Source organism: Galleria mellonella, unplaced genomic scaffold (assembly GCF_026898425.1).
Source record: "Galleria mellonella isolate WM207_F2 unplaced genomic scaffold, CSIRO_AGI_GalMel_v1 utg150, whole genome shotgun sequence".
NCBI classification, from domain to species: Eukaryota; Metazoa; Arthropoda; class Insecta; order Lepidoptera; family Pyralidae; genus Galleria; species Galleria mellonella.
Window position 1 is genome coordinate 1270444 of NW_026442002.1, and position 26108 is coordinate 1296551.

The 26108-nt window shown below is 41.0% G+C and overlaps 3 protein-coding genes across 3 annotated transcripts; 1 reads left to right on the plus strand and 2 right to left on the minus strand.

The window, feature by feature from the left end:
• Positions 1–153: 153 nt before the first annotated feature.
• Positions 154–18688, minus strand: LOC113520026 (zinc finger protein 16-like). The gene is made up of 14 exons (XM_052892097.1): positions 18349–18688; positions 16114–16245; positions 15272–15443; positions 14682–14882; positions 12685–12834; positions 10977–11149; positions 8621–8751; positions 7429–7503; positions 6254–6398; positions 4900–5027; positions 3689–3827; positions 1340–1453; positions 719–916; positions 154–401 (listed from the first exon to the last, which is right to left on the minus strand). The coding sequence occupies exons 1-14, from the start codon at positions 18454–18456 to the stop codon at positions 207–209; spliced, it is 2061 nt and encodes a 686-aa protein (XP_052748057.1). The 5' UTR covers positions 18457–18688; the 3' UTR covers positions 154–206.
• Positions 18689–18891: 203 nt separating this feature from the next.
• On the plus strand, positions 18892–24139 carry LOC113512697 (PR domain zinc finger protein 5-like). Its single transcript, XM_026896616.3, has 2 exons — positions 18892–19158; positions 20317–24139. The coding sequence occupies exon 2, from the start codon at positions 20503–20505 to the stop codon at positions 22873–22875; it is 2373 nt and encodes a 790-aa protein (XP_026752417.2). The 5' UTR covers positions 18892–19158; positions 20317–20502; the 3' UTR covers positions 22876–24139.
• Positions 24140–24390: 251 nt separating this feature from the next.
• On the minus strand, positions 24391–25631 carry LOC113512696 (uncharacterized). The gene has a single exon (XM_026896615.3). It carries the CDS (start codon positions 25499–25501, stop codon positions 24416–24418), a length of 1086 nt encoding a protein of 361 aa, XP_026752416.2. The 5' UTR covers positions 25502–25631; the 3' UTR covers positions 24391–24415.
• Positions 25632–26108: the final 477 nt, after the last annotated feature.

Consider the following 26108-nt stretch of genomic DNA (forward strand, 5'->3'; position numbering starts at 1 on the left):
AACATCAAATTTTTGTTTCGTTTGGCTCCGAAATTTCGGAAAAACATTTCATGGTAGGCTCTCTGGTCACACCATTACGGTGCAAATAAATACTTGGATAAAAACTACGGTATTTTTGCCTATCCACAAGGCATAAGGTAAAGATAGAATGAATTAATACTGAAGTAAACACATTTTATTTTTTACATTACTGTTTGTTTATGCAATTATAAAGTTTGTACAGTTTGTACAGAATTGTCTATGGATTTCTTCTCTTTGTCCTCTTGACTTTGAACCTTATTCCGCTTGTTAGTAGACGGCAATTTCAAATGCACCGTCCTGACATGGAGTTTTAGGGAGTTCGACTGGCTGAAGGTTTTCGAACAGAACTGACATGCGTATGGCTTCGCTCCAGTGTGTACCTGAAATTAGAAATATATCATTTAATACCCACAAGGTAATTTTACTAATATAATACAATTGTAACTTTTTTTTTAATTTTTTTCTATACAACTTAGAATGGCAAACAAGCTGACGGTCCACCTGATGGAAAGTGGTAACCGTCGCCTATAGACATGAGCAGTACCATGGACATAACAGAGTATACTGTTTCGCCCATGATACCTCCCAAGCGTTGCCATTCCTGAGGACTCAGGTGTTATTCCTCTGTACCCTGTAAATTCACGCCATATCCCATCCTTCATAGGATTCTTAGTCTTTAGGTATCGGCCACACTCACCCTGTAGTGTCTGTTGAGGGCTGGCTTCTGGCTGAACCTCTTGCCGCACACGGCGCAGCAGTACGGCCGTTCACCAGTGTGCGTCCTCGTGTGTATCCTCAGTTGATTGTTATCAGAGAACCGCTTCGAGCATGTGGAACAAGAGTACGGCTTCTCGCCCGTGTGTGTCCGCTGATGGTAGCGCAGCGAGGCGTTTGACTGAACATTTTAGAAGTAAAATGAAACTTTTTGCAATAAACGTGTAAAGTTTAGCTGACATTATACATTTGGTGTAACCAGCCAGTGTATTCAGCCAGCTTGGTATGCAACATTTTTACATTTTTTGTTTGTACACAACATAGAATGACGAATAAGCTGAGGGCCTACCTGATGGAAAACGGTAACCGTCGCTTATACACATGAGCAGTACCGTGGACATAACAGAGTATACTGTTTCGCCCATGAAACCCCCCATGCGTTGCCATTCCTGAGGACTCAGGTGTTATTCCTCTGTACCCAGTAAATTCACTGCCATATCGCACCCTTCAAACCTTCAAACCGAGTTGCCACTTTCCACCAGGTGGGCCGTCAGCTTGTTTGCCATTCTAAGTTGCATAAAAAGAAAAACAGCTGTATACTCACGGTACACTTTTTGCCACAAATTTCGCATACAATGTTTTTGTTGTACTTCAGCCCCAGGTGGATCCTCTTGATATGTGCCTGCAGTTTCGATCGGTTCACGAAGTTGGCACCGCACTGGAAGGTAGACGTGACATGGAATTAGAATAGAATAGAAAAGAGTAGAGTAGAATAGAATAGAATAGCAATATAACAGAACAGAACAGAATAGAATAGAATAGAATAGAATAGAACAGAATAGAATAGAATAGAATAGAATAGAATAGGAATAAAACAGAACAGAATAGAATAAAACAGAATAGAAACATTTATTGCCAGTAAACACACAATTACAATATAAAATATAAATAACATATACAAAAAGTGTCCCGTACTAGGCAGAAGGGACCGGCTCAGCGGATGCTGTGAGTGTCCCAGCGCAATGTGAACAGCTGCACAGCGCTGGTTCTCAGCCAGTCAGATCAGATTGATGGACACTCTTTATTGTTTCCTCCAAAAGATTACAATAGTAAACTTATTATAGATATAAACAATTACAAGAAATAATCACAATGAGAAAACAATGGGCGACCTTATCGCTAAGAGCAATAAGATGTCTCATCATTATATTAGTCGACATTTTGTCCACTGCTGAAGATAGGCCTCCTCCTTGGAAGGCTCTGCTAGTAGTTGCCCCACTTGGCAGGCGGGTTGGCAACAGCAGTTTCTTAATGGATGATATTGGTAATCCCGCCTGAGCTGTCGGTATACGCTGATGGGGCACCAGTGAGGGATGACAGGTGAAAATGAAAAGGCAGGTCAGTTAGCCCATCGTGATGAATATACTTAGAGGGGGGAAAGGGATTGTTAGCAATGGAGTTTGACAGCCCCATTGCTAGCAACATACCTTATTAGGTCGATCACCACGTGGTTCCCTCTGGAAACTATTGTGAACAATTCTTGTTGAATTCGTCACGGTGGGCTAACTGACCTGCTTCATCCTCACCTATCATCCTTCACTGGTGCCCCACCGGTGTATACCGATAGTACGGGTGGGGTTACCATTCCATTATCATCCATTAAAAAAATATATATTTAGAATTCAGCACGATGGTATCCAGGTGAGACCACGTGGAGGTCGATCTGTTAGGGCATATTGTTAGCAATGGGACTGCTAGTTCTCATTACTAACAATCCCTTCCTCCTCTGGCAACAGCAGTTACGCTTTGGTGATGTTTAAAGAGGCTGGTTTTTCGCTGCTGCCCATTTCTCGGCCATTAAGTTTCCTTAGTCACCTCTTACGACATCCACGGGGAAGGAACAAGGTGGCCCATTCTATGCCGGGACCACACGGCAAGATGTACATATTATATGACCAACCCACTTGCCTAGAGTGGCGACTTATGAGGATAAACTTCTCAATGGAAGGGACCGATAATGTGAGAAAAGCAGAGGATCACACATGTTGGAAGGCACTGGGGAAAGCTTGTATCCAGCAGTGGACAGAGACAGACTGGAATGATGATATTGATAACGACTTTAATGTTTTTTTATACTGTTAGCGCAGGTAGAGTTGCCATTCTATTACCACCCATTTGGGTGAGAAGGGATTATTAGTAATGCGGACTACCTGTCCCATTGCTAGCAATATACCCTATCAGGTTGATATCCACGCGGTTTCCTCTGGAAACCATCGTATTGAATTCCAGGTGTATTCATCACGATGGCCCAACTGACTTGTCTTTTCATCGTCACCTATCACCCCTCACTAGTGTTCCGTCAGCGTATACCGATAGCGCAGGGTTTTTTTTTAATGGATGATAATGGAATGGTAACCCGGCCTGCGCTGTCGGTATATGCTGGCGGAGCACCACTGAGGGATAATAGATGAAGATGAAAAGACAGGTCAGTTAGTCCACCGTGACTAATTCAACGATAAATTAGTCACAACAGTTTCTGGGGGGAGCCGCGTGGGGGTCGGCCTGATAGGATATATTGGTAGCTGTAGGGATTAACCTCTGCACTACTAACAATCCCTTCCCCCTTATTCATTACGATGGGCTAACTGACCTGCCTTTCAATCGTCACCCTTCACTGGTGCCTCGCCAGCGTATACCAATAGCGCAGGCGGGGTATTTTTTATATTTGATGGGTGAAAATGGCACGGTCACTCCGCCTGCGCTAACGGGATACGCTGGCGGAGCACCAGTGAAGGGTGATAGATGAGAATGAAAACAGGCCAGTTAGTGCATCACGATGAATTCATCAGGAATTGACCATGATAGTTTCCAGATGGAACCGCGAGGAGGTCGACCTGGTTGGGTATTGCGCAGGCGGGGTTACCATTGTATTCCCAGCCATTGGACTGCATACCTGGTCGCAGGCGAGCCTTGTGTGCGCGTGTGTGGTGGCGGGGACGGGCGCGGTGTTCCTCAGGGCCCGCTCGTGCAGCCGCCGGTGCTGCGCCCGCGCCTCGCCCGCCACCGCCGCCCCGCAGATGCCGCACTCCGAGCTGCCCACATAAGCCTTCTTTTACTACAAACGGGGCTAACGAGCAAGCGGCTCACCTGCTGGTAAGTCACTACCGCCGCCCATGATCACCCGCAACACCAGCGGCATTGCAGGTGTGCTGCCGGCCTTTTAAAAAGGAATACGCTCTTTCCTTGAAGGTTATGTTGTCGTATCGGTTCGGAAATACTGCTGCTGGAAGTTGATTCCAAAGGGTGGTTGTGCGTGGGAGAAACGCTTGCTTTATATAATAGCTTATAATAGTCCATGTATGTCAAGGTTGTCCTTCTGTAGAAATCTGTCCGATTCTAGAATAACGGCATACGGGTACAAGACCCCGGCCTTCCGAGTTGCTGTAGTGTTCCCCACTTTCCTTTCCCATATAAGTCCCTTATTCCTCTCATTCACCAATTTCCTTTACACATTTCCAACGTTCCCTTCTTTTTTTCCTCAATCCTTTCCTCCATACCGTAGGTGGAGAAAACCACCAATAAATCTATTCCCAAAGAGATTTAACGTCAGGCAAACCACCGGTCGTAAAACCATAAGCCATTCATGTTTCTACCGTGAAGCAGTTGTTTGCATGGCTGTGTTTCGGTTTGAAGGTTGGGATATGGCAGTGAATTTACTGGGTACAGAGGAATAACACCTGAGTCCTCGGGAATGGCAACGCATGGGGGGTATCATGAGCGAAACAATATACTGGGGGGAAAGGGATTGTTAGTAATGGAGACTGAGAATCCCATTGCTAGCAATATACCCAACCAGGTCGACCTCCTCGCGGTTCTCCCTGGAAACTGTCATGGTTAATTCCTGATGAACTCATCATGATGGGCTAACCGGTCTGTTTTCATTCTCATCTATCACCCTTCACTGGTGCTCCGCCAGCGTATTCCGTTAGCGCAGGCGGGGTTACCATACCATATTCACCCATCAATAAAAAATAGTTATACAATGTTATTTGAATTGAAATTTATTATTTTTCTGATACAAATATATGTATTATATCTAAATATTTAAAATGTAATCCACCTGTCTATGGCAAATTTAACTTTTTTTTAATGGTAAACCTATACCTGTTTTCACTGGCCAGTTTGTGCTTGACCGAGCTGAGTATGTGACGCTTCCACGCCTCTATGCTGGCAAATTGTATGTTGCATTCCGCACAAAATCTATCAGTCTCGGGTTCTTCGGGATTTTCTATCTGCAAATATATACAAAGATACATACTAACATACATACTAATATATTTTATACAACATGATGATTTTTTAAAGAGCATAATAGAAGGAAAAACAGCGTTCCAGCGTCAGGGGTGTTCTTCTCTAGAAATCTGTCCGATTCTAGAATAAAGACATACGGCATAAGGACATGCGACCCCGGCCTCCCGAGCCGTTGCAGTGTCCCAGTTCTTTCCGCAACTGCAGTGTCCCCCCCCCCCCCCGCTTCCTTTTCCATATAAATCCCTTATTTCTCTCATTCACCAATTTCCTCTACGCATTTTCTACGTTCCCTTCCTTTTTTTCTCAATCCTTTCCTCCTTACCGTAGGTGGAGGAAACCACCAACAAATGCATTCCCAAAGAGGGTTGACGTCAGGCAGGTGGCCGGTCGTAAAACTAAAAACCAAATCTTTTTGTAATATGGATAAAATCATATTACGCCGACCCCAAATGATTGGAATAAGGGTAGGAAGATGATGAATAGAAGAAAAAATAGAGGGCAAAAGAGCAAGGGGTTTGGGTTTTTATTGGATCTAACGGTATACAAAAACCATTAGAAATTGCAAATCATCAACATCATTCCAGTCTGTCTCCATCCACTGCTGGATACAGGCTTTCTCCAGTGCCTTCCAACATGTGTGATCCTCTGCTTTTCTCACACTATTGGTCCCTTCCATTGAAAAGTTTATGCTCATAAGTCGCCACTCTGGACAAGTGGGTTGGTCATATAATATGTACATCTTGTCGTGTGATCCCGGCATAGAAAGAGCCACCTTGTTCCTTCCCCGTGGGTGTCGTAAGAGGCGACTAAGGGGACTTAAGGTCGAGAAATAAGCAGCAGCGAAAAACCAGCCTCTTAAAACATCTCCAAAGCCTAACTGCAGTTGCCAGGTAAAGAAAGGACTTGTTAATGAGAACTAGCAGTCCCATTGCTAACAATATGCCCTAACAGATCGACTTCCACGTGGTCCCCCTGGAAACCACATGCTGAATTCTAAGCGTATTCATCACGATGGACTAATTGTCCTTCCCTTTCATTCTCACCTATCTTCCCTCACTGGTGGCTCGTCAGCGTAAACTAACAGCTCAGGCGGGATTACCAATATCATTAATTAAATAAGTGCGGGTGGCAAGCGTGGCAACCGGTGGCTATGGGTTGGCATGGTATATGGTATATGGTATATGGTATATGGTATATGGTACGGTACGGCTAGGTGCGCGGCGGCGCGGCGGTGCGCCTTGCTGCGGTGCATGCGCAGGCCGCGCGCGCCCACGCAGCCCACGCCGCACGCCGCGCACACGTGCTCGCTCGCGTGCCGCTTGCGCGTGTGCGTCAGGTACGACGTCGGCTTCCTGCGGCCCGCCACGCACGCACGTACATACAGTCATACTCTTTATTGTCCCCTCCATAACGTTACAATACTAAACTTATTATAGATACAAACAATTACAGCTAGCTCTTTCAATGACTGATGAATTTATATCAGAGGGAGACTTTGTACAAAAGTCGTTTGCTTGGCCACCTCTGTCCTATTCGTGTTTCTACCGTGAAGCAGTTGTGTTTGCATGGCTGTGTTTCGGTTTGAAGGGTGGGATATGGCGTGAATTTACTGGGTACAGAGGAATAACACCTGAGTCCTTACGAATAGCAGCGCATGGGGAGTATCATGGGCGAAACAGTATACTCTGTTATGTCCATGGTACTGCTCATGTTTATAGGCGACGGTTACCATTTTCCATCAGGTGGGTCGTCAGCTTGTTTGCCATTCTAAGTTGCATAAAAAAAATATAAGTAAATCTCAGTTCGCCCACTGATTGACTGGTAGAGAACACCGTCCAATGTTAAGTCCGCCATATGTACATAAAATTTTACAGTGCATTAAAGTTTAAATAAATAAAAATATTACATTATAAATATTTAGTATGGTTGACTGGGAGAGAATGCTTTTAGCATCTTCTACCGAATTTGCCGAATTTTCATGGGGAGTGCTCTGAAGAATTGTTCGCATTGATACCTGCTGCTGATTTTCACCATCGTACAACCCGCCATAAACTAAAATTTCATCCCAACCATCTGGACGAGTGGCGGTCCTCCACCGTGCGTTTTTCAAGGCACTTTCTTCCACGCACAACCACTCTTTGGAATCAACTGCCAGCAGCAGTATTTCCGAACCGATACGATAACATAACCTTCAAGAAAAGATCATATTCCTTTTTAAAAGGCCGGCAGCACACCTGCAATGCCGCTGGTGTTGTAGGTGATCATGGGCGGCGGTAGTCACTTACCAGCAGGTGAGCCGCATGCTCGTTTGCCCCCTGAGTTGTAAAAAAAAGTGTCCGCTATGTACATGTCTATGTGCTAATGAATAAATAAATTTCTTACCTGAATTTCTGACTGCATAGCTGGCATTCATACGTGTACCCGTTGTGCCACTTCTCGTGTTCTCTTGCCTGATTTCTGGAATTTGATATAATAAATAGTACGAGTTTATTTTGATGGCAGAGTATTTTGACATTTGAATACTTTGAGACTTATTTTGATAGTTGAATTTTCTATATTTTTCTATAAGCGAAAACATAGAAGTGACTTCATTATTACTAACTTGTTATTGGTTTATTAAATAAATAAATTGGATTGGCTGTAAGTGTTCTCTTTCAGAGATAAAGGCCACGCTTGCAAACTAGTTGCTGACTGCAGCCGGCACACGGCACACGGCACACGGCACACGGCACACGTAGAGTGAAGGGTTACTCACGCGGTGTGAGCGCGGTGCGGGCAGCGTGCGCAGGCGTAGCGGCGCGCGCGGCGGCGTGCGCGCGCGGCGGCGGCGTGCGCGCGCAGCTGGCGGCGGCTGCCGTAGCGCAGCCGGCACACGGCACACGGCACACGGCACACGGCACACGGCACACGGCACACGTAGAGTGAAGGGTTACTCACGCGGTGTGAGCGCGGTGCGGGCAGCGTGCGCAGGCGTAGCGGCGCGCGGCGGCGCGTGCGCGCGCGGCGGCGCTGCGTAGCGCGCGCGCAGCTGGCGGCGGCGCAGGCGTAGCGGCGCGCGTGCGCGGCGGCGGCGTGCGCGCGTAGCAGCCGGCAGCGGCACACGGCACACGGCACACGGCACGCGGTGTGAGCGCGGGCAGCGGCGCAGGCGTAGCGGCGCGCGCGCGCGGCGTGCGCGCGCGGCTGCCGTAGCGCAGCCGGCACACGGCACACGGCACACGGCACACGGCACACGTAGAGTGAAGGGTTACTCACGCGGTGTGAGCGCGGTGCGGGCAGCGTGCGCAGGCGTAGCGGCGCGCGTGCGCGGCGGCGGCGTGCGCGCGCAGCTGGCGGCGGCTGCCGTAGCGCAGCCGGCACACGGCACACGGCACACGGCACACGGCACACGGCACACGTAGAGTGAAGGGTTACTCACGCGGTGTGAGCGCGGTGCGGGCAGCGTGCGCAGGCGTAGCGGCGCGCGTGCGCGGCGGCGGCGTGCGCGCGCAGCTGGCGGCGGCTGCCGTAGCGCAGCCGGCACACGGCACACGGCACACGGCACACGGCACACGTAGAGTGAAGGGTTACTCACGCGGTGTGAGCGCGGTGCGGGCAGCGTGCGCAGGCGTAGCGGCGCGCGTGCGCGGCGGCGGCGTGCGCGCGCAGCTGGCGGCGGCTGCCGTAGCGCAGCCGGCACACGGCGCACTCGTACGCACCGCTGCGCTGCGCCACATGCACACGGCTTTTTTAACGAGTGATAATATAATGGTAACCCCGCCTGCACTATCGGATACCTTGCTTGGGTACCTCTGTCCCATTCGTGTTTCAACCGTGAAGCAGTTGTGTTTGCATGGCTGTGTTTCGGTTTGAAGGGTGGGATATGGCGTAAATTTACAGGGTACAGAGGAATAACACCTGAATCCTCAGGAATGGCAACGCATGGGGGGTATCATAGGCGAAACAGCATGCTCATGTCTATAGACGACGGTTACCACTTTCCATCAGGTGGGACGTTAGCTTGTTTGCCATTCTAAGTTGTATAAAAAAAAAAACCTGTCAAAAAGCTTTAGATACGATTATTTTGACTTGGGGTGCTGGGTCGGAAAACCTCCAAGTGGTCCCTGGCCATTCTAAGTTCACTTGTCCTGGTGCGGATCCGTCCGGCGGGAACGGTGGCTGACAATGGCTGGGGACTGGTGCACCCCGGGCAAAGGCGGTAAGTGACTTCTCGCTGTAGAGATCTCACTTACCGACGACTAATATTTCGACGAAGGTAGCAGCGGTGTTAGTAAGGAAGTTGCATTGTGATGAGGAAGTTTTGTCTCCCAGGAGAAAGGTCGTGCCAGCAGGATGCGCTGACTGACCCCGTGGTACCCCAGCCAACTGAGGCATCTTGGGTCAGGGTGGTAAGAGGTGGCCACAGGAGGCTCCTATATGTCCAGGAAGGACAATTGGCGACGCCTACAAACCGCCAAGTAGGCCAATCGGCTAAAAAGCCGAAGAAGCCGTGACCATCCAAGTTACGGCCACCCAGCTCTGCTGCGGTGGTCATAACCTTCGACCCGGCAGCCGAAGAGCAAGGCGTGACCTACGCTAACATTCTTGCAGAGGCAAGAAAGCAGGTAGCCTTGAATTCTTTGGGGATCCTTTGGGGATTGTGAGGATGTGGACGGCGATCACCGGAGGTCGTATTATTGAGGTCTCCGGTGACAATCATTCGGAGAAGGCAGACGCGCTGGCATTAAAACTCCGGGAATTTATCCCGGAGAATATGACAAAAGTGGTGAGACCCATGAAAAGCGAAGAAATGCGCATTATGGGCCTTGACGACTTCGTAACAGCGAATGAGGTGGTGGCAGCAGTAGCACGCGTCGGTTGCTGAATTGCGGCGAACATCAGAGTGGACATGATCCGTCGCAATTCCTTTGGCGCGGGAGCCTGTTGGGTTCGCGGCCCTATGCTGGCCGTGAAAAAGGTCACTGTTGCGGTGCACATTCGCATCGGTTGGGTGTCGGCGCGAACGCAACTGCTTCGGCAAAGGCCGTTGCGCTGCTTCCGCTGCCTCGAGGGTGGCCACGTGCGAGTCAGGTGCTCGCACGACGAGGACCGCAGCAACGTATGTTATCGCTGCGGTATCGGAGGACACAGGGCAGCGGAATGTGCCGCCAACCCGCTTGTCTTGCACCCCACCCAAACGGAAGCAGAAGAAGCGGGCAGCCGAACAGGCTACCAGCAATCAGGAGATGGACACGGACCAAGCCCTGTCCCACTCCGGCGATCAGGGCGGCTAGCCGCCGATCGCCAAAGGACCGGGATGATGGCCGCGGGGGCGGTCTCACCCCACTCAACATGGCCCTGGGAAGTTGCGCGCGTATCCCCGCGTGCTTCCCCTTGAAGAGTGGGCGGGCGCTTAATATCAGGTGCCTGCTCCATATTTGAGTCGGGGCCCGCAAGCCGGTGCGGGACTCGGTGGACTACGAAAGGGAACCCGGGTCCCCAACATTATGACGCGGCGAGGGATGCCGTGGTGGTTTTAGCCGGTAGGAGTCCGGCAGTACCCATACACCTCTCCAGGGAATAAAAAAAAAAGGGTTATTTTGACATGTTTTGTACACCTAAAAAACCTGCAGGCCAACATGTTACTTCTAATATTCTGCCAATGATCTTAAGCGTTCTACATATAAAACTTTTTTTTTTCTGATGGGTGAAAATGGTATGGTAACCCCGCTTGCGCTAACGGGATGCGCTGGCGGAGCACCAGTGAAGGGTGATAGATGAGAATGAAAACAGGCCAGTTAGCCCATCATGATGAATTCATCAGGAATTAACCATGATAGTTTCCAGGGAGAACCGCGAGGAGATCGACCTGGTTGGGTATATTGCTAGCAATGGGATCCTCAGTCTCCATTACTAACAATCCCTTTCCCCCCAATACATATAAAACTTACCTCATCATGTTTTTCCCTGTGGTTGACGTAAGCTCTCAGATCCACGAATCCTTTATAACACAAGTTACATTTGTACGGCGAGTTCAAATAGTTTAACGACTTCGACCGTTCCATTAACTCTTCCAGCTGTTGCTCCTTCGTCAGTATTATTTCTCGCGCCTCCATTTTGTATTCTACAAGTATAGAAAAGAATGAATGAATGGCTTATTTTCTCTTCACAAAAGCTAGTATAAAGTGACAACTTGAGGTACAATTTGACATGAAGACCTATTTTGTGAGAGACTGGTGCTTGCGGTAGGTTTAGAAGAACCTGTGTTACAAGTCACCAGTGCCCCGTCTCCATGGACTGCACAATTACAAGGCAACCAATTAATGAGATATAAAATGCAAAAAAATACTTATAACATTAAAACTTATTTCTAATATATAACTTAGGCAAAGTTAATTACAAAATACAGACTGTGTGCGTGTGCGTGTGCTTGTGCGTGTGCGTGTGCGTATGCGTGTGCGTGTGCGTGTGCTTGTGCGTGTGCGTATGCGTATGCGTGTGCGTATGCGTGTGCGTGTGTGTGTGTGTGTGCGTGTGTGTGTGCGTGTGCGTGTGCGTGTGCGTGTGTGTGTGCGTGTGCGTGTGTGTGTGCGTGTGCGTGTGCGTGTGCGTATGCGTGCGCGTGCGCGTGTGCGTGTGCGTGTACGTGTGCGTGCGCGTGTGCGTGTGCGGATATTGATACATAGATCGTCATAGTCGTAGAATACTGACGGATCTGACAAACATTACATATATAGATCCGTCAGTATTCTACGACCGTGACGAGATACTCTTTATTGTTTCCTTCATTACATTACAATAAATTTATTATAGACTAGCGGCCCGTCCCGGCGTCGCACGGGTGGACATTTTTAACATTTCCCTTCACTGCTCTGCTCCTATTGATCGTAGCGTGATGAAAAGTATACTATAACCTGCCCAGGAGTATGAACAATAATTGTACCAAGTTTCGTTAAAATCCGTCGACTAGTTTTTGTTTCTATAACGAACATACAGACAGACAGATAGACAGACAAATATTTTACTGATTGCATTTTGGGCATCAGTATCGATCACTAATCAGCGCCTGATAGTTATTTTGCAAATATATTTCATGTACAGAATTGACCTCTCTACAGATTTATTATAAGTATAGATAGATAGATAATATAGATATTAGGTATAGATAGAGAATTTTTTTCATATTACAAAAAGATTTGGCTTCGTTTTACGACCGGTCGCCTGCGGGGGAAAGGGATTGTTAGTAATGGAGACTGAGAATCCCATTGCTAGCAATATACCCAACCAGGTCCACCTCCTCGCGGTTCCCCTGGAAACTATCATGGTTAATTCCTGATGAATTCATCATGATGGGCTAACTGGCCTGTTTTCATTCTCATCTATCACCCTTCACTGGTGCTCCGCCAGCGTATCCCGTTAGCGCAGGCGGGGTTACCATTCCATTTTCACCCATCAAAAAAAGAAACCGGCCGTCTGCTTGACGTCAACCCTCTTTGGGGAATTACAAATTTATTAATGATTCCTTTTTATTTATTTACTAACGCATCGGTTTAAAATAACTACAATGGACCGTATCATAAGATTAATATAGATATATGAATAAATAAAAAAAAAAATGTTAATTACATATGTATGTATGTACACATATAAGGTATGTACCTTTTTTAAGTCTTTTTTTCTCTTCTACTCCCTTTTTACTAGTTGTTGGAGTCTCCTTTCTCTCTTTGTCATTACCGATATTATGTAGAGGCAAATCATCTTCGGAATCCGAATGTATGTTGTCGGATCCTAATGTATGGTTGCCTTCTGCTAAAAAAAAATGTAAAAAAAATTGAACTAGTGAAAATTTTTCCCACATTAGGAATATTAATAAACCAGATTCCAAAACTTTAATAATGGCAACTTATTTGAAAAATACTGAGGAATTCCCAACAAGTTTCGAACATTTGTTTGAAACTTGCGGGAAATTCCCCTGTATTAGACTGGTTTCACAGTTTCACCGTCGAACAGCGCGTTTCAACAGCACGCGCTTGACGCCGAATTTGGATTCCGTCAAAAATGGAGTACGTCGAATTCGGAACACGACGAATACGGAACAAACAATTTTAAACATTTTAGTTGGGGTCTTAGTTTAGTTACCAGAGGGAGACTTTGTACAAAAGTCGATTGCTTGGGTACCTCTGTCCTATTCGTGTTTCTACCGTGAAGCAGTTGTGTTTGCATGGCTGTGTTTCGGTTTGAAGGGTGGGATATGGCGTGAATTTACAGGGTGCAGAGGAATAACACCTGAGTCTTCAGGAATGGCAACGCATAGCGGGTATCATGACTCTGTTATGTCCATGGTACTGCTCGTGTCTATAGGCGACGGTTACCACTTTCCATCAGGTGGGCCGTCAGCTTGTTTGCCATTCTTAAGTTGTATAAAAAAAAAGTTATTTGCCCCAGGACCTTTGATTACCTAGCTACACCAGTGCCAATGTAACTGTGCTTTAGTCTTCCCTTTTCCCCTCATAATAAAAGGTAAGTCCTTTATTATGAAGGGGAAAGGGATTGTTAATAATATTATATGTATTTTTTTTTACAACACAGAGGGCAAACGAGCATGCGGCTCACCTGATGGTAAGTGACTACCGCCGCCCATGATCACCCACAACACCAGCGGCATTGCAGGTGTGCTGCCGGCCTTTTAAAAAGGAATATACTCTTTTCTTGAAGGTTATGTTGTCGTATCGGTTCGGAAATACTGCTGCTGGAAGTTGATTCCAAAGAATGGTTGTGCGTGGAAGAAAGTGCCTTGAAAAACGCTCGGTGGAAGACCGCCACTCGTCCAGATGATTGGGATATGAAACTTTAGTTTGTGGCAGGTTGTACGGTGGTGAAAATCAGCAGCAGGTATCAATCCGAACAATTCCTCAGAACACTCCCCATGATAAATTCGGTAGAAGATGCACAGAGATGCAACATCTCTGCGCAGTTTCAGTGGATCAAGTCGGACAGTAAGGCGTTGACTATCGATAATTCGAGACGCCCGACTTTGAATGCGGTCTAACGGAAGGAGTTGGTACTGTGGCGCTCCTGCCCACAGGTGAGAACAGTATTCCATATGCGGCCTGACTTGACTTCCACATGCCAGAACACCGCCTGAATTTCAGGCGGTGTTCTGGCATGAAATATCGTCTCACCCTATTGAGCACTCCTAACTTTTTGGAAGCTATCTTAGCCTTCTCCTCCAGATGACCGCAAAACTGGACGTCGCAAGATATATCAACGCCCAGAATTCCTAGACTCGACTTTTTATCAAGGGAAGTACCCTGAAAGTGAGGAGATACGACAAACGGCGTCTTTTTTGCGGTAAACGCGCAGACTTGTGTCTTTTTGGGGTTAAATTGGACAAGATTTTGTTCACCCCAGATCGAAACTTAATGGAGTGAAGTTTCGATTTCAGACACAAGTCTATTCCGGCACTCATCGGTATGTGCCCGCGAGATCTTTGCATGACCGGTATATAATGTATCTCCTGTACTGTCGTCTGCATAGCAATGAATATTACTTATGTATATTTTGGTCTGTACTCCATGCTACTGTATTTCACTTGAATTGTTTATTTTTATGTTTTTGGTGCAATAAAGTGTTAAATGAATAATAATAATAATTACCTTCTTCTTTATCACCATTTCTCGTCTCACTTTTTCCTTGGTCTCCATTTACTTCTGCCATTTCATATTTAATAGGCGAGACGAGTGGTTGTTTCTTGGATCTCTTCCATTTGTTCCCATCTCTCCTTCTGCTACTAATATCCTTCAGGGGGAGATCATCTTCTGAATCTGTTACATGTGATGTGTTCTTTACGGCAGTATCTATAATATATTGAAGAGTGTTTATAGGCTAGATCAGCTTTTCCAAAGTGGGCGATAACGCCCACTTGTGGGCACTACAGGCTTAAAGGTAAGAAACTCAGAAAAGCGTTGTGTAGTGGCTTGGGGGGTGATTTGTTGATCTTGAAGTAATAATAGTGGTTTTTAAGTAGGTGAAAAAATGGGGGCGCTAAAAAATAATTTATCCTTAAAGTGGGCAGTAGACAAAATTAGGTTGGGAACCCCTGGGTTAGACTTTACACTTTATTACACCATTTATAAACCAGCCGGTTGGCAACCGCAGTTAAACTTTGGTGATGTTGCAAAAGGGACGCTGCTGCCCATCTTTCGACTATCAAGTTCCCTTAGTCGCCTCTTACAGGTTTACTTACCCTTGGCGTTTTCACCTTTTACTTCACTGTCATACATTGCGGGTTCTTCTTTTATTCTAATTGGATTTGATTCATTTTCCACTATTGCTATACATTGTACTGATGAAATTTGCAACGCGTGTGTTAATCTGTGAGTTTGTCTGTCAATCACGCTTACTGATTTCTGTGTTAGCTGCAAATTAAAAAATAGAAAGGGTGAATTTTTATTATTCCAAGTAGAATAATGTCAATCATTTCACATATAGATTTAATTTTTATCAGTCATTAACTGTACACTGCTGAATGCAGGATTTCCCCTTAAGGCGAGCTTGCCAGTAGTTGCCACGCTTGGCAAGCGGGTTTTGAGAGTGACAAACAGTGTAATAATTAATTTTCATGTAGTCATTATCATGCCTTTGTAATATTACAAATAATTGTTAACAAAACCTCCCTCTCTCTGTTATAATTGTTTATTTATTTATAGGATTACCAACATAAGATACAGCGAAACATTTCAATACAATACACTGGCAGATTAGATCTAACTGTTCTTACATTTATAGGCGACCACAGCGTGCCTTGTGTTTGATAAACATTAAAATAGAATTAAATTATTAAATGTCATTAAATAAGTAAAGATATTAACAATATGAATAATAACATAATATAAATAATGGTAATTGTAATTAAATTATTTTAAATTAATAAATAAATATAATGCAATGGCAGGTACGTCAACATTTTAATTTAGCCATAAACACAGAGTGAATATCGTTATGAATATTAAGTCAGGCTTGGTTTTTACAATATCATTATACAGACGCGTTATGCGGACGATAGGTGATTTCATTTTAGGAACATACCTCAACACCGCAGCTCAGTATTTGCGTTAATAGTTCATTAGCTTTTACAGACTTCTCAAGAAACTGTTGATATTTCTTCAGTTGTGCGTAGCAGATGTAGCAGGCTGTTACTGGCTTCGCACCCGTCACAAGCTGAAGTAATATAAATAAGTACATAGTCATACTATTCATACAGTTCTCAAGCTAGAGGGAAAGGGATTGTTGTTAGCGATATACTTTATCAGGTCTACCTCCACACCATTCTCCTTCAAAATCATCTAGATTAATTATTGTGAAATTTGTCACGATGGGTTAACTGATCCGTTTTCATCCTCATCTATCATCACTTACTGGAGCCCCGCCAGCGTATACTCATGGCGCAGACGGGGTTACCATTTAATTTTTATCCATTAAAAAAAGTCCTCACACTAAAAGATCCACGTAATAAACAGCTGGGGGTTACAATCTAGACCAGTGATTCTCAATCTTTTTTTTATTGTGGCACATATTTAACGATTTCAAAATTTGGCGGCACACAAAGAAAAAGATAAAAATTATTCACTTACTACAACACACTGCATAAATAGTTTATGACAAAAATTTTAAATATTTGCAAAATTTGGCGGCACACTTTTAAAATTTGGCGGCAAACAAAAGTGCCGCCGCACAGTGGTTGAGAATCACTGATCTAGAACATTTATATCAATATTTTGTAATTGTAAAATCTTTATTATACATTTTACATTGGACACATTAAATGATTTAATATACAATGGCAAACTTATCCCATAGAGAGATCTCTTACAGTCAACCTTTGAGAAGCTGAAAAAAAACTATAATTTGTTTATGGACAAAAACAGTACAGCTTAACTCTATAATACCTAGTTAAAATTGAACATAACTTATATATAAAATTCTCGTGTCACGGTGTTTGTCACCAAACTCCTCCGAAATGGCTTTACTGATTTTTATGAAATTTTGTGTGCATATTGGGTAGGTCTGAGAATCGGCCAACATCTATTTTTCATACCCCTCAATGATAAGGGTGACCCACCCAAAAAAATTTTTTTTATTTTTTTGACAAATTTTTCCATTTTTATTTTATTATGATTTAGCATTGCAAAATACACACAACTTTAAATTTTCACCGTTTCACGATCAACCACTGTTTTTTAAGCGCGATTGTTATATTCCGCAATAGGGTTGCAAAATGGCAATCCAATATAATAATTGTAGTAGGATACATTTTCATGTATAGTTCTAAAAATAATGTATATGGTAAAACAATGTTTGCCGAGTCAGCTAGTAATACAATAAAAAGTAATTGTTTACACCTATCATCATCATATCAGCCATTACTGTCCATATTTATATTTTATTTGGAAAACAAGCACCGCAAATAACAGAAAAAAATATTATATAAAAAATAAAGTAATAAAGTAATAATCAGTAAAGTAACTAATAACTTTTACACACAGACCAGACAAGGTTTGATGTACAGCAATAAAAACAAAAGAAACACTAAGATGCAAATACTGTGATATTGAATACTTTCACTGGAGATTGCAAAGTAAACAAGCACATGGCCTAACTAGGCTTATGCCCAAAAGCGTTTACAGATTTTGTAACAGTGAGGAAAAAATGCTGCAGCACTTAATTTGTGGCTGTAACTCACTCATACATACACAATATATCTCCTTTGGAAAGTACACTTTATATCCTGAGGAGGTAAAACACACACCAGCGAATTTAAAAAAAAGGGAGAGCATAAAAGGTCATAACAGGTCATAATGTCACAGGTTTTCTTGCCTGAAAAAAGCCCCACTTTCAATAATAAATTTATAAGGTTTAGAGCAATGAGCGTTTTAGAATTAGATTCAATATTAGAAACATTTGGGCCGATTCTAAATTTGAATAAAATAAATTTGTTTAATAGCCAGAAGTAAACAAGGATATGAAGAATTTGCCCGAGGATGCCTACTAAGATATGGTTAGTCCTGAGTATGTTATAAGGGCGTTGAAAAATATAACCAGATGATGCTTATAGTGTTTCTTTAACATTTTATCGTCCAGCAAAGGACAAACACTAGCCATCTTAATTAACAATAAGAACATTGTTTTGATCACTTCAATCCTTTTAATATTTATTTGACGATGTTGTGTAATACTTAATGTGATGTTTCCTGTGTTCGGAACATTTTTTTTTTCAATTGTTTAAAAAATCAATGGACTAGAATGGATAGAAATGTTACTCACCGATACATTGGTTATTTTTTCATAAAATTCTTGAAGTGCCGTACCAGCCAGGTTGTGCAAACGTACATCGTCTGCCAGACATAGTCTACAGAGAGCTACTTGAGCCATTCTTATAATAATTTAAATATAATAATTTTACTTATCGTACTAAAACATAATCATTAACACTTTATTTTTTTAAATGCGAATTCGTTATACATTCCGTAGTTGTATTTACAAATTTATTTATATGGCAAATATATTCAAAAATTCGTTAAAATTATAAAATTAAGTAAAGTAACACATAAAAGTGCTATACACATCACAAATATACAACAAACAAACGACAATCAACAAAAAACAAACTAAATCATTGAATGGTGTCAGTCAGGTTGTCAATCAAACAGAAATAGTAAATGGCGCTTCCTTTATATGTTTGTCTCTTTCTGATATGTTAATAACTTCATAAACGCAACAAACTAAGCACTATATGGATTTTTATGTTCAATCTATATTTGTTCAGAGCTATATATATATTGGTACTGTCTATGTCAAAATTGACAACTAAAAAAAATACTTTTGTAACAAAGTAGAAAGGAAGATATTTCTTTGTTTTTTTTTTTCTCATTTCTCCTGCATTGGTCGATGCAACGGACGCAATTGCATTTAGTTTCTTTTAGTGAATATCTAGAATATTATGTGCGATTACCATTACAAAGTATAGTAAATAGTAACCTATAACATATTGTTATGATTCAACTCTTTATGCGACGCTTGTTTTGTTCATTGAATTATATATTTCGTAACAGAAATCTTCAACAGTTACAAAATGTAAGTACTTATGACTTAATCACTTACTATTACAAACAATTCTACTGCTCAGAGCATTTAAAAACTATGGGTTTATATAATTTCGACTATATATTTATTCTATAATCTGATACTTCTGAACCGGTTTTGGTCCGTTGATACTTTTAGGTTCTTTTTTTTTTAATCATAGCTGTTTACTACTGCACTGCGTTGGTATAGAGCAAATTTGATTCTTTTTTCTTATGTAATAAGGGCCCATATTTTCTATAGTATGGATGGGTACTTAAGTAAAATAGCTAAAGGAATAAACATTGTTTAGTATTAAAAATAATTTAAAAAATAGTATTTAATATTGTGTAGTTATAAGTCCCAAGTCTACTCTTATTTATCAAAACAATCTACTACAGAACTCTATGCCTGAAATTTTTTTGCAATATGACATAAATTTTGAAGAATTTTTATTATACCAAAATAAAAACTTCAAAGGTCATGAGTTAGAATCTGGCCCATATAAAAAATATTGTCAATTTAATTACCTTACACATTTATGACGGAAAACACAAGTAAGACACCAAATTCATATTTCTAACCATCATAATTTGGGGGAAAGGGATTGTTAGTAATGGAGATTGAGAATCCCATTGCTAACAATATACCCAGCCAGGTCCACCTCCTCGCGGTTCCCCTGGAAACTATCATGGTTAATTCCTGATGAATTAATCATGATGGGCTAACTGGCCTGTTTTCATTCTCACCTATCACCCTTCACTGGTGCTCCGCCAGCATATCCCAGCGCAGGCGGGGTAATCATTCTATTTTCACTCATCAAAAAAAAACCCTCCATGACTTCGCACAGATGCACATTACATTAGAAATCTTTAAAATTATCAGTGTTCCTCTACTATATTATGCATGTATTACATATATAAATCTTCCTCTTGAATCACTCTATCTATTAAAAAAATCGCATCAAAATCCATTGTATAGTTAGATGGGAAACGACTTTGTTTTATACTATGTAGGGATGATACTTTTAAATGGTAGATATTGCTTCTAATTGATAGCCCATCAATTAAAAGCATTCTTTAAAAAAAATAAGGACTTTTGTGAATTAAATTTATTATTATTAAAAATAATTTTAATAAAAAGTTATATTTAGATATTTTCTTTATTTTTCAGGTTCCAATGAAGAAAGAATATTATCATATTATACATGTAAATAAAATTATAATAATTCCATAGACTATGGCTACTGATTATCCATTGACAAGAAGAATACTCGCTTTATGTTATAAAAAAGAAACAATATTATATAATATATTTCTAAATAATTATTTATAAAATCATGAAATTTAAATTTTAATCATGTCCATGTTTCAAAGCCAGTTAGACTTTGTCTGTGACTACTGCAGTCGGCCGTTTACAAGAAAATACAATCTACAAACACATATAGAGAATTGTCATTTGAATAGCTCTTGTTGTTGTGAGATTTGCGAGCAAAGATTCAAGAGCCCAGCTGGGCTTCAGCTTCATCTAACGAGAGGTCACAATCGTAATGGCGAACCATACCCAGAGTGCGAGCTATGCGGTCGCATATTTACCAGGAAACAAAATATAATTTCACACATGCTCAGTGTTCATTTACAAGGTCTGATGCCCAATCAACAGTGCAATTTATGCTTTAAAACGTTCACCACAGAACGTAATTTGAAACGACATGTCTCACAGGTGCATAACCCAAACATTCAACATCCAACTTGCAACGAATGCGACAAAACATTTATAGGCAAACACTCTTTAATTGAACATATTAAATCTACCCATGGCTGTTCTGAGAAAGATGCCATAAAATGTCACATGTGTGATAAAGAGTACACTAATAATAGGAACTTAAAAAGACATATTGAAATGTATCATGGTGAGAAAGGGGAGTACAGATGTGATATTTGTCCAAAAGTGTACACTTCCAATCAGAGTTTAAGGAGGCATCTGCGTACTTGTCATTGGATAGAAGACCAAGAGACTTTACAGTGCGGTTATTGTGAAAAATTGATACCAGGTAAAGAAAATTTAGAGACACATGTTACGTTCTATCACAGACAAGAGACGTATCTCTCTGATTATGATGTCGATAGGAAAACAGAAGAGTTCGCATGCAATACTTGTAATAATTCATACGAAGAGGAATCACTGCTACGGCAACATATAAAAATGGAGCATACATTTGATATTTTCTATAAATACTGTAAAATGGCTCTTCTAAAACAAGTAGAGAAGAATGATAATAACAAAATAAAGACTGTGTTTTATAATTGTGAATTTTGTAATAACATGTTTACAAGTGTGTACGAATTTAAAGATCACATGAAAGTCAATCATGATAAAGAGTATTGCTTGTCGACGTGTAATGTTTGTTTCAATAAGTTCTACAGCAAGGATACAATGTCAGAGCACAAAAAGATATGTCTTCCACCGCCAAATGTGAACAGCTGTGGACACTGCGACAAGTTGTTCACAGATGTGAGCAGTTTAGAATTCCACACGAGAATATTTCATCCGCAAGCTCATATCGCCGATTCCAATATCACATCAACAAATGACGATATAGAAAACGCGTACAAATGCAAACATTGTAATAGAATCTACTACAGCGATAGGTCGTTAAAACACCATATTAAGTTGAAACACACAACAGACGAAGCTATGGAGTGCGAGTACTGTGGGAAAGTTTGCAGCAATAAATATTATTTGGCATCCCATATAAAGATAGTGCACACAAACAATTCCTGGTCCAAATGTGATTATTGTGATAAACAGTTCAAATCTAAACGAAATATCCGGAGGCACATTGAATACACACATCTAGGTATGCAACGGTATAAATGTATCGAATGTGAGACCCTGTTTAAAGAAAAGAGAAGTTTGAGAAAGCATGTTCGAACCAAGCACCCGAATTCGGCAGCATTTCCACAATGTCATATATGCCACAAAAGGTTTGAATCGGCCAAATCCTGCAAGATACACTTGAAGTTACTCCACTCATTCAATATGAATACGCACCCTTGTGATCTGTGCTCTGTATCCTTTAGCTCAAACGAAGCTCTAAGCATACATTTGCAAACGAAACATTTAGCCGAAGACGAGATATACAAATGTGAGCATTGTAATTTAGTGTTCAAAGGGCTTGACAAATTCGAACAGCACAACGAACTATGTCACGTCAATTTAGTACCGAATATAAAACAAAAGGTTCTGCCTCGATGTATTATCTGTATGAAAGACTTCAGTACTAGAAAAACTTTGAAGCGTCACATTAAAAAGTTTCACAACGAATTCGATGCGGACGAATTGGCCACATTCGGTTCTCGACACCGGGTGTTCAATGTCGAATGTGAGGACTGCATCAAAAACTTTCAGGACGACTTCTACTACAATATATATCAGAAATTGAAGCATTTACGCGATTCGATAATATTTAAATGCGAGAGTTGCACATCTACTTATAATTCGTTGGAATTCTCCATTCAGAGGTACAAGTTGAGTCATTATGACACGTGTAAAAGTAAAATGGTGCTGAGCGAGTTATGTACAGCGGAGATGAGCGACGAAGAGGCGTCGTACAGCGGATTTGGTTCTTTACACCAAATGTTGCCGGAGAGTACTACGAATGATGTGAAATTAGAGCCAAGCGAATTTTTAACAGAGGGAGAAATTAAGACTGAACCCATGACACCATAAAATACTTATAAAGTCGACATAAGCTTATCATAGATTATACTCATTCACTTATTTATGATTATTTTCCGGGTGGAGGGGTAAAGGAGCGATGGTCATTGATAAAAACGTATGTAGGTATCCCACACGTCTGCGCAAAGCTGAAATCTCCGTTCGTATTCAGTGATCTCGCACCAGAAAAATTCTGGGTTGGGCACGGCTCACTTACACTCCCGATACATATGCTATGAACACAAGTGAAGCCATTTCTAAAATGGGTAGTACAGTAGATTTTAAACAAGCATAAAACCGTATATACTGCGACACAGACAAAGCATCTCTACTACAGTGTAGTAGAGTGCTTTTTATGACGGCACAGATACATAACTTTGACACTTTAAAAGTAAATTTAGCGCCAATTTATTTTTTTAAAATCTGCAAACAGTCTAAAGATGCGGTGGTGGTATATATATATATATATGATATTTTTATTACAGTGAAAAAACCTGTGACTACATACAGATGATATTTGATTGTATTTTTTTTTTATTTAATTAAATTAAACTTTACTTATTTATAAATGATGTTCCCATAGATTCCCTTATTTTTAAAATAAGAAAATCTATAGGGAAATATAGTATAAAAAAATATACTTAATTAAAAGTAGCAACAGGAAACTTAAATTTTTGTATATTATGTTTAGTTGTTAAACCTCTTTAAATCAATAATGTATAATTAAAAAAAAAATAAACAGCTTTCTTCAAGGAACAGTTACATATAAAAAAATTATCCATTTTACAAACTGTATGGTTTTACATAATTTATTTAAATATTTTTTTTTGTCATATGGAATAGTATCTGACAGTTTCATATATTGTACCCATATATTTTTTTTATAATGTACTTTTATTCCAGATATTAGCAATAATTACCTTAAAACCTTTATTATTTACCTGCTATTGTAAATTAAAATATTTACCTGCTTACATTATTGAATAAAAAAAATATATTAAAAAAATCGTTTTTCTTGAATACTCTATCTGAAAATACAATACAATATAAAAATATTAATGTTTTTTTTTTTTATCATAAGTATCAGGAGAGGGGAGGGGTTATTGCAACAGAAACTTTGTTATTCATTAGACTAAACTTCTTAAAAAGTCTGTACGACTGAAAAGTAATAGAATAATTACTAGTACCGCATTCGAGTGTTCTGACACTTCCCTATGGTTGACTGGGAGAGAATGCTTTTTGCATTAAGTCCGCCATGTACACATATATGTACTAATGAATAAATAAATAAAAAGTAATAAAAAAAATAAGCCCAATAATCAATGAAAAGAAAATTAAAAAGCATTCAAAACCTCCAGAAATCAAATACTTTTATGTTTCCATTATTCTGTCTATTAGGTTTCCTTAAAAATGTTTTTTTTTTAATCCTGCTTTTTGCTTTAATGTCTATAAGCAAGAAAGTTTATTAAAAAGAAATTTGTCAATATAAAGAGTTTGTCCCTAATAAGTATTAAATTAAATCGCATGCTATGTTCATAAATTATATTTAATACTAAAACTTTGCACTTTTACGTCTAATAAAACTCGACGTACTGAGAGGTAATTTTAGTTGTACTACTTTCTTGTTATCATTTGTCACCATTGAAGCACCAATAACTCTTATTTTGTTCCCCAAAGTCTTCAATGATATTTTAAAATTGGCACTCAACTCTTCTGCGTCATATTTAAAATTATTTAAAATGAGAACGAAAACCATTGCATGGCACATCGCCTTATCCTTTAATTGGATTGACCTCGATCGTCTGTTATTACTAAATGTGGTAAAATTAACTAGAATAATATTGTTCAACATAGCAGAATTTTGACATACAGTATAATTTTTTTTCGTAATTTCTTTAGTCATTGTAAAATATAGTTTTACTAAACAGCTCGCGTACAAAGCGAGCACTGTATATTCATTTTCTGTATTACTCTTTAATGCTGTCAAGTTGTTAATCCATGGCAATAACTCCGAAGTATAATCTTTATCCTTAATTTCAGACAATATCTTATCGTACTGGTCGCTACTTAATATCTTATGTTTGTGGTATACATCGTCGACTTTTTTAGCTGCTCTGTCAATCGGAGGGATGTACAAGTCGTCAGATTCGGTTTTTAAATACTGAGAAATGTCTACTTGATCTTCTGTAATATTGACAGTAACATTATGCATCTGGTCACTCACTGTCTCTGTATCGATCTTCAATTTCTCTCTCTGCTCCATTACTCGCTTCTGTTTCTTAGAACCGAATTTCCTACTTAACTCTAAACGACTAGTGTCGACTACCGTGGTTTCGTCCAAGTCATTTTTCGGCACAGGTTTCATCTCTGCAGTTCCCACTTCGATTAATCTAACCTTACCGGTTTTTTTGTTGCGGGCAATTATCCAAGTCTTCCCCGACTCTTCCTTTTGCTCTTTACCAGCATACACTAAGTTAGAAATGGTAGTAGCCACTGTTTTTTCTTTAGTTTTGGTGTCCTCAAATAGAGAGAATTCATTTGGGTTAAATTCATTAGCTGTGTAGCCATTTTGGAAGTTTACTATTAAAGGGTAAGAAGATCCCTTTGGACAAACCTCGTCGATGTGCAATACAGACATTTCTGTTATATTTTCACATTTATCTCTAGTTTTCACGTTGTGTTTAGTATTTTTTTTAGGTTAGGTTAAGTCAAAGAAGACAATTAATGTAGTTAGGTAAATAAAAGCACAGACATAACATACAATAGTTGTCATCTAAGAATGACAGTTGTCTTTACTGTCAAATATAGGTTCCATCTATGTCGACAAATCACATTAACGTAGATAAAGAATGTCTCAGTACTACATCTGATATCACTTCACTAGCGATCCGCCTCGGCTTCGCACGGATGCAATATTTGTTTGTGTAACTTTTAAACTGTTCAACGAATTTTAGTAAGGCTGGTATTTTGGCGTGTGTGAAAGTAATGTATTAACATTCTCTAAAATTAGCTTTTTTATGTACTTGCTTTTATATTCCTCCTGCGTCTTTCATTTCCTCATCCGCCTACTAATCTTGCATGGCCAGCACCAGCGACAGTGCAATAATCTTATCGACTTATTGTTTCAATTTCATATTATCTTCTGACCAACTGCATTAGAAGAGAAATGATTGTTAATAATGGGGACTAAGGGTCCCTTTGTTAACAATATACTAAACAAGGCCGACCTTCACGTGATCCCCCCT

What these genes read in the sequence shown, in the direction of transcription:
- LOC113520026 (XM_052892097.1), bottom strand. Translation starts at nt 18,456, where the DNA reads ATGGCTCAAGTAGCTCTCTGTAGACTATGTCTGGCAGACGATGTACGT. An exon ending in AAATGGTGATAAAGAAGAAG is followed by an intron (nt 12,835 to 14,681) that starts GTAATTATTATT and finishes ATTTTTTTTTAG; the next exon opens with CAGAAGGCAACCATACATTA. An exon ending in AAACTGGCCAGTGAAAACAG is followed by an intron (nt 3,828 to 4,899) that starts GTATAGGTTTAC and finishes TTATGTGGGCAG; the next exon opens with CTCGGAGTGCGGCATCTGCG.
- LOC113512697 (XM_026896616.3), top strand. Translation starts at nt 20,503, where the DNA reads ATGTCCATGTTTCAAAGCCAGTTAGACTTTGTCTGTGACTACTGCAGT.
- LOC113512696 (XM_026896615.3), bottom strand. Translation starts at nt 25,501, where the DNA reads ATGTCTGTATTGCACATCGACGAGGTTTGTCCAAAGGGATCTTCTTAC.